This window comes from Fulmarus glacialis, unplaced genomic scaffold (genome assembly GCF_000690835.1).
Source record: "Fulmarus glacialis isolate BGI_N327 unplaced genomic scaffold, ASM69083v1 scaffold30523, whole genome shotgun sequence".
Classification (NCBI taxonomy): Eukaryota; Metazoa; Chordata; class Aves; order Procellariiformes; family Procellariidae; genus Fulmarus; species Fulmarus glacialis.
The window spans coordinates 56,751-66,997 of record NW_009202911.1 but is presented as its reverse complement, the minus strand read 5'-3'; the positions used below and the strand labels follow the sequence as shown (position 1 = coordinate 66,997).

The 10,247-nt window shown below is 37.4% G+C and overlaps 1 protein-coding gene across 1 annotated transcript in view; it reads left to right on the top strand.

Annotated features, from left to right (window-relative positions):
• Window positions 1–3,433: 3,433 nt before the first annotated feature.
• Window positions 3,434–10,247, top strand: part of MYBPC1 (myosin binding protein C, slow type) — a gene marked incomplete at its 5' end in the record, with an annotated part of 58,426 nt that continues 51,612 nt past the window's right edge. Inside the window, 2 exons of the mRNA XM_009574468.1 lie at window positions 3,434–3,466; window positions 6,472–6,513. Coding sequence (XP_009572763.1) covers window positions 3,434–3,466; window positions 6,472–6,513 — 75 coding nt within the window. The remainder of the gene's footprint in view (window positions 3,467–6,471; window positions 6,514–10,247) is intronic.

The window sequence follows — 10,247 nt, the reverse complement described above, 5'->3', positions numbered from 1 at the left end:
CATACTATCCTTTCTGAGCAGCCATGTAGAAAGGACTGCTAAGTTAATTCCTTTTCTTGCTGTAGAATTATATATAGCCAGCTGCTTTATAAGTTTCACAACCAATGAATAACCTAAGGTCTGTGTTTAGCATGACACAACCTACTGAAATGCAATATTCTTGGCTTCTTGAATAAAGAACTGCAAAGAAGAGACCATTACCTTTTGTCTTAGAAACTGTGAGGCAGAAGTTAACTTTAGTTGCTTAGTAGAAGGCCTAGTTGACATTATGGTATCAATCCAGCGGTAATTGAACATTCAACAGCCTCTTTCCCCTGTAGCTCAAGAAGAACCATTACAACCCAGTGAAGAACACTTCTTCTCCCAAGGGGCTGAGGAGTGCATGCTGGAGGCATCACTTTCTCCACCATCAGCCCCCCTGACAATGCCTCGACAGAGCACCATATTAGGCAATCGGGCTGTTGGGAATGGCATCTGGGGACTCCAGTGAGCATGCCTCCTAGGGAAGGAGCAAAACCATAAGCTGCTGGTTGAGTGGACAGAGCCCTTTCCTGGCTGACAAGCCTGTTGCAGAGGTCAGCCAGAGAGGGCTATCATTCTTTGGGGAGGTGGAAACTACTTGGTGCTATTAATGGGTTTTTTCCTGGCTGTCCTCAGGAATGGAACTGTAAGCCAAGCATGACCATGAAAGGGGTCACACATGGCCAAAAGATTATGTTGAAGTATCTCCCATTTCTCTGCCACCTCCCCATGCCTGGAACTCTCCCCCTTCCTTTTTTCCTCCCTCACCATACTTCAGGTCTCTCCCCGAGCTCAGTTCTTGCCTCAGTTTTCCTAGCAACGGCCCAAATAGCCTTGCATTACGGTTTAGGAAAGTAATCACTGACTTCTTGGTCCAGCTTCAGTCATCATCGCATCACAAAACTGCAGAATAGCTGAGGTTGGAAAGGACCTCTGGAGACTGTCTAGTCCAACCTCCCTGCTAGGAATAGGGTCAACTACAGTAGGTTGCCCATGACATTGCTCAGGTTTTTAATATCTCCTTGTATGTCTGCATGTATGAGATGAAGTTTCGACTATAATAACAGTGTTTCAGGTCTGCTGTGTGCTGTAGATTTTGGCTAACATCTGTGGCTACTGCTGGTAAGACAGGACTGGAAAGATGTGTGATTTCAGACCAGCATTACTGTGTGATGAAGCCATGAAATACCTTTCAAAATAAAAGGAAAACTCAAGGCAAGTCCCTCAAAAGGGGACTTTCATCTGAGCCTGGAAAGTGTTTAATTTGGTGAGCTTTTGTTTATAAATTTGTGGCTTTTGCTGGTGAGCCAGGGAGAATTTTCTAATTCAGTGTTCATAAGAATACTCCCTGTTTCTAGCTATTAAATTTCAAAAAGAGTATACAGTCAACAATTTTCTGCTATTATTTTTCCATGCAAGAAATAGACTTCCATGCCACAGAGATGTTATTTTATTCTCAGTGGATGCAGTGAGAAGTGTCATGGTAGTAAAGGGGATATGTTCCAAGACATACTTTTTATGGTGGAATTTTCATATTTTCATATTTTCCTAGGCTACAAAGCAAAACTTAGTATGTTAGTAATTACACCAGAAAAAATAAGTTGCTATGAACCTAAGTAAAGCTGTTTTATTATTATCAGACTCTGTGCCTGTTGGCCTTTAATATACATTCTCGCTTTTATTCCATATGATGGGTGCTGTGACCAGAAAGTACAGCACTGTCTGTAGCGAGGGAGTCTCTTTGGACCCTCTACAAGGATTTGCTATAGCATCCGCATATGTGGCTGGAAGTTCCTAAACCATATCAAATTCACACACTCAGCTTAAAATTATATTTGTACTAAAAGTATTCCTCCCTTTTAAACATTAAATGGATTTATTAAGAATGAGAAGTATGTTTTAGTTATATTTAGACCTGACTGCAAAGGAATAGCCTTACCAGCATTTCTGTGTGACAGAAATTGAAACTTTATTTCCTGAATATGACCTGAGGTGGGGTCCCAAAGGTTAATACCCATAGCATGACAAAGGTTAGTAAGAGCCATCTACTGTTGCAGTTAAGGATTTCAACCTTTTAAATCTTTGCTTGTTGCAAGTAGTTGAACTATAAGTCAATGCACTGCCTCCAATAAATATTACTATTTTCAACAAGTCTAGAGTTCTAAGGCTTTTACAGGTTGAAAATAAGTTTTCTTTAATGTTTTAAAAATAAATTTTATGTAGTTAATTTGTTCTTATATTTTTAGATTGGAGAACACGTCAGCCCAAAAGGATAACATTTAAATAGGATTAAAAGCCTGGTTTCTGTATCACACATCTGAAAGGGAAGTGATTTAGATTAAAAACCATGACTGAAAGAAAGAAAAACCAAACATACTGTAGGTCCTATGCAGAGCAGCTAAGCTGATTTTTTCACTTTCTGCTTGCACTGAACACTGAACTCTAGATCTAATGGTGTGGTGAAAATGAGATAAAGGTCTCTGGATTCTCTGTGCATGATCCTCCTCAGTTAATGGATCCATTACAGTTCACGATTAAAGTCATATCAGGTATTATTCCAGTTGATGGAAAGTTTGCTTAAACATAGGATATCATCTGACAGAAGCATATCAATGTGGTAAGTTATACATTTAAGCATAGGTTCAAGACCAATTGACTTAAACAAATCAAACCCAAACTTGAAATTCAACTTGGATACCATGATATTCCAGAACTGTCCTATACTGGAATTGCCAAAAGGTCCCAAAATGTACTAGGGCCACCTATATAAATTAATATGAATACGTGCAGGTAGATGACCTGCATGTCAGGGAGACACCTTACCGCTCTCTACAACTACCTGAAAGGAGGTTGTAGTGAGGTGCGTGTCAGTCTCTTCTCCCAAGTAACAAGTGGTAGGACAAGAGAAAATGGCCTCAAGTTGCACCAGGGGAGGTTTAGATTGGATATTAGGAAAAATTTCTTCACTGAAAGGGTTGTCAAGCCTTGGAACAGGCTGCCCAGGGAAGTCGTTGAGTCACCATCCCTGGAGGTATTTAAAAGACGTGTAGATGTGGTGCTTAGGCATGTGGTTTAATGGTGGACTTGGCAGTCTTAGGTTAACAGTTGGACTCGATGATCTTAAAGGTCTTTTCCAACCTAAATTATTCTATGATTCTATGAGTATTTTATCTCTCCAGACTGAACAAGTCCTGTACCCTCTCTTCACAGAGCATAAGCTTTAGGCCTTTGACCATGTCACTCTGAAGATGCCATGGGTTGCATGTGTGAAAGCAAAAAAAAAATTGAGAACTGCATTAAAATATTAAATGAACCCAAACTGTGTCCAAATTCAACAAGCATATACCAAATGTGTAAAAAATATTTGCTTTTACTTGAAGCTCAATATCTGTCTTCTTTCCTCATTTTTCAGAGACTGAAACTGAAAGTGCACCACCACCTCCAGGTTAGTGTAAAAAATGCTAATTTGCACTGTAACACTAACAACGGTTGCATGAGACTAGATACTGCATAGCCATAATATGATTTGTGTTCATTGTCCTTTTGAAAGTGAGAGGACGGCAAGAAAAGTAAGAAAGCCTGCCCAAATAAGATATTCTCACTTCACTTTGCCTGAATGTTGATTTTTCACACTCAATTTTTGTTTGCAAGAGACTTGTTGTTTGCGTGATGATGCAAATATCCTTCAGGATACAGGAAAAAGATGACTGCTTAAATTCTGTGGGTAAATTATGCTGTCTTCTTCGATGCTGAAGAGCATCTGGTTACCAAAATATTCCCTTTCATTTCTCCTCGAAGGCACACCGTGAGTAAAGTTGACAGAATCAAGCATAGGATTCATTCACCTAATTTTATCCATCTGAAGATTAGGTATCTTGTCTAAGCTGTTCCACAGTTCTCCACCTATAACCAATGGAGCAGATCCTGGGTCATACATGCTCATCCAATGGGCATTTCCTGGGTAACCTACCTAAAATGTCACTGGATGTCTGTGTATAGGCAATTGCCCTGAGGAGTCTGGTTGTCTAGATCGGAGTGGGTGAATAACTTCCAGGAAGCCAAGGTTAGGTGAGGTGAAACTCATTCATAAGGGCTAGGGCTTTAGGTAAAGCTGAAGCTCTGTGCAAGGGTGCTACATTTTCTCTAGTGGGAGCTGGAAAAGTAGGCAAGCTTTTGCCTTGTGGGTTTGATTTGCATTGAGTAACTTGAGTTATATTCTCAGATGCTGATTAATACATATATACATTATGCATGTCTAATTTAACCATTTGGTGAGTTTTATTCTCTGTATACCTACCTAAACATCAATACCAAACAGAATAAATACTCTCCAGATATTAAACCTGCATTTACTTACAGTCTTGCAAACTGGCATTTTACGAGGCTGATTCAAGACATTTTTGCTTAAATGATACACTCTTCCATTAAAAAATTGCAGTCTGGAGGTAGTAGTATCATTTGCCACAAGGAGTTTCATGTTTAAATAACCCATGTATTATTTTTATGTTAGGATGAACTCTTTTATATTGCACATATTTATAAGGAAAGTTAATTGATATTTCATTCATGATGGTCATATTTTACTCAACCATAAAATCTGTACAGTTGATATTAAAGTAATTAATTTCAAAATAATCACACTGAGGTTTTTATCTGATATACTTTGTACTTGAATTCATGTTCTTCATCAATCTTAACTTTTAAGTAGAACTGAAATGAGAAACTGCTTTTTGTAGACGGAAAGGAATAGCATCTTTGAAACATTATATTAAAAACATCTATTAACATTTTCACATAAATAACATCTTCTTCCTTTCTATTTAAATACACAGGATTAAATACAAAATCACTCCTATAACCCCCTTCCTTTTCTCCATACCTGTACTACTGTAAAACAAGTACGTTGTCAGTAGGCCTTTATGGTTAGGCACAGACCAAACTGGGATATTTCTAAGCTGGAAGTGCCAGTCTCTTCTCCTAGCTTCCTTCTGCATGACTCAAGATGCTGTCATATTGAATTACCAAGTACTATCACACAAAGAGGGAAGTTGGTTGTTCAAGAATTCAAATGCTATAACATATAAATAGTTTACTGGACATAATCAGCATCTTGAACTACACCAGGAAATTTTTGGGAAGCCATTTTAAGAGCTCCTTCTAAATCTCAATGTCAAGCCACCAGGTTGGTATACTTAGCCCTGATGAGGTTTTCAAATGGGTTTTAGACATGCTTCCACCTGCCAAGAAGAGTGAATTCTCCTAATCCCAGTTCCTAGTGGGAAAGTTACAGTGTTACTGTAGCAAAATTCCCATTAAAAAGGAACAGGTTTGACCATCTGGCCAAGACGGACAACTGGAGCTTGGAAATTTAGGGAATCCAGACAGAAGCATCTGGGAGTCTGTCATGCTTCCAAAATATGGACTTGTCTTCCAAATTTCAAGGGTTTTTTTCATAGTTACCATGGCTATGCACATGTGAACAAGAAATCAGGATAATCATAATATCAGCTGGCTCTTGCAGATGTTTCCTCCATGGCACAAAAGTTATCTTAGCTCCATCTTGACAATGTTAGTCCATTGACCTTCATCCAAACCCATGTTCTATCAGGCAGTTGACAGGTAAGTTTGCCACAGAAAATCATTGTTCACAGGCAATAGAATATTGAGTGTTTACACCTCGAAGACAACACAATTCATATGATTTGTCAAGTCTCTAAATGGCCTTGTATGCAAATTGAATAAGATAGGAAACCAAAGAGAATAGGAATCCTATCAAATCCCGAAACAGAGAAAGCATAGAAATTTTTATTTTGTTGAAAATACAGTCCAAGTTTTCTCATACATATGAGGTCAAAGATAATTCATATTCACCTGCTTGGAGTAGAGGGCAAGCTGGCAACTCTTCTGATCAAGAAAACTAAAAACAAATACCCTAGGAAAGATTATTATAATAATGATGAAGATGATGATAAAGAATTAAGAACACCCTCAATACACTTTTTCTGTGGTGTACTTTGTCTTATGGATAAACTGATTAGGGTGATGGAGCTCTGGATACCATTAATATTTGACAGTATCTCATGTCTGATCCAATTCCATTCAAATTAACAATGATATGTAACTCATTTCAAAGTCTTCTGTAAATAAGCCCAAGAACAAGAGTCTAACAATTGCTACTTCTAAAAAACCGAGTATTTTCTTCCTCTGAGTACAGGAACATCAATCTTATATGACTCGTTCAAGACAGAAAATGCATTGATATGCACAGAGTTGCAAAATGCTTTATGGGATTACAACTGTGTATTACATACACATGTATATCAATAATTTTTTAATTTTGGTTTTTCAATACTAGCAATACCTAGAATATTGCTGTATTTTTTAATGCTGTGTAAGTTTTTCTTTTTACTTTAAGATCCTTTCAAAAATATACTTGTACTTCCTACACAGAACAAAAAACACCGCAGGAGGGTGGAACTGGAAAGGGTAAAGGTGAGTGTGAAATCATATTTTAAAAATGGGCAGTAAAGAGAACATTCCTGATGCTGTTCTGATGCTGGATTGCTTGAGCTTTAATTCAGAATTTTGGTGCCAAATTTCAGAAGTGTGATGTGAAGCTTCCTGGATCCTTTTTCTGCATGACTTATCCAGCACAAGAAAATTATAATACTTATGAGTATCTTCAAAAATTCTGCAAACAAGACTGACACTTTAGCAACAGTATTTATATAGACTGTTTGATTAATAGATCAAATTTCAAGTGATTTGCATGAGCAGAAAGCCATGTTTAAGTGAGCCTGGATGTTGACACTGACGAAGCTTGCTAAAACTTAGATACTATGCACATTGGTAGCTTTTAAATAAAGCGGACAATCTCCTACTGTCATTCTCAGCTGTTTCTATTCTACCACAGAAACTTGGTATTGCATGTTTTACCTTTCAGCAAAGTCCAACAGATTTTTTCATCTGAAAAAGGAAATCACACATTCGTCTTTCTGTCCTCATTGGGAGCTCAGCAGTTGAGCTCATTACAAGTTCTGAAAAATGTCTTTGAGAACTGTCTGCTATGAACAAACACATAACTGTTCCACTAGCAATGAATGTCAAAATCACCTCCATTTTTCATATATATATTTTTGTGCCGCTGAGATTAGACTCCAGCTCTGTTGGTAATTCTTCCGGTTACGAAGATACATTTTGAGGGAACTGGGCCAAATTCTGCCTTTTTTGTACTCCCTGCCAAGGTAGAATTCAAACAGCTCATCAGCTTATTTTGAAATGAATAATCTTTTTTTTTTCTTCATTCTGATAAAAGGCTAAACCAGACCAAAATATACTTACAACTGATGCAATGCTTGCTTTTCATTTGGCACGGTTATGCTTTTTCGTGGCAAATCAAGAAATGGCTTACTTGGAAATGTATTCTGGCTTTTAGTCTCTTCAGACAAAATCTTGCCTTTTAGACAGACTGGATGCATACTTGATACTTGCAGATTTATTTGGCAAAGATGTGCATGGCTATTTTTCTCAGCAAAGTCAAAATATAAACACTGAGATTGTGTGATTCAAGTACCCTTTTGAAAATAAAAATGCTGAACCAGGACTCGGTGCATGTTATTTTGCTGGCTATCTTTACATTGAGCAATTATTTTGACACACAAAATTTCATGTGAGTAATCGAATCTGTCATCTTGGTAATGGAAACACAATTCAGGAATAATTTGCATGCCTAGTGATAGGAAAAAAGATTAAAGTCTTGCCTCAAGATATTCCAGCAATTAGTTCTGCTTGCTTTAATTTTGATATGAGAGAAATATTTGTTCCCGAACTGAACATGAATGGTGTTTTCCCCACTGCTTACAAGTCTACATTTTACTGAATAAAAAAGAAAGCATGGTAGGTATCTTATCAAATACTTCTATTATCTTTTTATACATTATTATGTTTCTGTTTTGAATTTAGTGAAGAACACAGGTATTTCCTAAGGGGAAAAATGCTTTCTTGTTGCTTACCCTGTCCAGCAGGATTTTGCTATCAAAAAAATTGTTTGAGATCCTAGTATGGGAAGTGTTTCCAGTTTCAGTCCATGGTGGCAGCAGCCGCCTCAGTAAGAATTCCAGTGAAAGTCTGAATACCAATATGTAAAAAGAATGACCTTCTGCCATGCCCCAGTGAAACTGTCACCTCTGCAAAGCAATGTAGATGTCATTGCCAGACACTCAGTAGTAATTTTTTTTTTAATTAGGTATAAGGCAATTGTTCCTATTGGCTCCTATTTTGTTGCAGAGTATCACCAAGTAAGGGAAAGTATATTTTCTTAGAGTGATTCCTTCACGTTTGTCTGCCAGAAGAAAATCTTTATGATGGTGAGCATAATTCACAAAACGGGAAAAGGTTCCATTTTTCCAATCTGTCTAAAATCATTTACACTAGAAAATGAGTGGTTCAACAAGGAAATGAGGACAGAACCTGCTGGAGGTTAGCTTTTGTATAAGCTATTAATAAAACTGTTTCTGTAGCTTCAGAAGCAACAGATTTGGGTACTTCCCTGAGCGGGAATGAGATGGGAAAGATTTCGTAACTAAATTCCACAGCAATTCTACAAAACCTGTGTGTTAGCAGTTGTGACCTCTTTGGTGATAATTTATAAGAAACAGCACACCATAGGAACCTGGGACAGCCCCTCTCTGCAGCACAGTCAGGCTGTGCTGGAACCTGGCATCTAGGAAAGAAAGCTTGGTAGTCCACGTAAACCCCATAGTCCATAATTTTCACCTCATTTCTAAGACAAAGTTAACAGCAGAAGTTAGGAAGATAAAGTATACTTATCTGTGTGTCTGTTTTAGTGTTCTATTTCTTTTTAGTAGTTATTGTCTGTGTGAAATTACATATTTATGTCCCTTTATGTTCATGGTAAGGTCAAGAAATGAAGGATGGTGTGATAAATTCTTTGTTACCTTATGGTTATTTCGCTGTAAATCTGTAGGTCAGAGCAGCAAAAATAAAATTTTCTTGTGCACATTAATCTTTTATAGCATTTCTAGTTTCAAAAATATCTGAAGTAATTTAGTAAACAAATCAGGATATATATGATCATCCATTTTATTTTCAGAGAAAAATGTGACTCAGCAGAAATACCACCAAATTTACTACGTTATTTCATACTCATTTAATTTACATTCTTCCGCCTTTGTTTTTAATTTTAGCATTATCGTACATGTTGAACATTGTTATAATTGCATTCCCAATTGCCGAAATAATAATTGAATTTTAATATCAATTTGCTCATTCCTTTTTTTAGGTCCCATCCAGCCATTCAGAGAGCTACTAAAATTTCTGCATGTTTTACTGATACCTTTTTCTCCAGGTTCCATGCAAACATCCACTAAAATGTTTGCATGTTTCATCCTTGTATTTCTCCAGGTTTCACTTATCCATTCATCTCTCTACTAAAACTTCCATCGCTGTATGTATGTACTTCAGTTACTATTTCCAAAGTGCCAAGTCCCCTTGATGGGACTGCTGAATGCTCTTTGAAAATCAGATGGGTAATTGAAGGCAACTAAATTTTAAACTCTTAGTCTCAAAAGGGTTAAACTGTGCTCAGCAATTTCAGCATAAACCAAAACGATTCAGCCAGTTGGTTGAGTTACTCTGTATTTATTAATGCACAATGAAGACAAGGGTTCACTCTTTGTGGTGTTTATCTACCTCCTGCTTTAGCCTTGAACACTTGCTCCAGTGTGCAGTAGCACAGATAAATGTTAAGGCACTCTGAAGTCACCTGCAGCTGCAAAACAGCGTCTCTGCCCTGTTCACCACCCCGCCTATATATGCCTGCTGTATCTCTCGTGCCAGATCCGTGGTCATTGTTGAGTGAGAGCAGGGAACAACAACAATGAAAGATTAATTAGTTTACTGGCTCTGTTAGCTGATGAATTCAAATTTGAGATGCTGCTCCAGTGGAGTAAATTCCAAAATTCTCCTATTCAGTTCTCTAGCACCAGGCTTTTTGATGTGGCTATCAAGTCTTCTTTTAAACAGCTAAAAAAGATAAAAGTAAAATAATAGCTTAATATGATTTTGCCACTTCTGCAAAACATTAAATTTATCAACAGTGTGACAAATGGCAGAATAGCAGCTTCCATTTTTGTGTGGTAGTTTCAAATTAAGGGAAAGTAGAAGGTCTAAAATTCTTGATATCAGCAGTTCATATGTAAATCAGT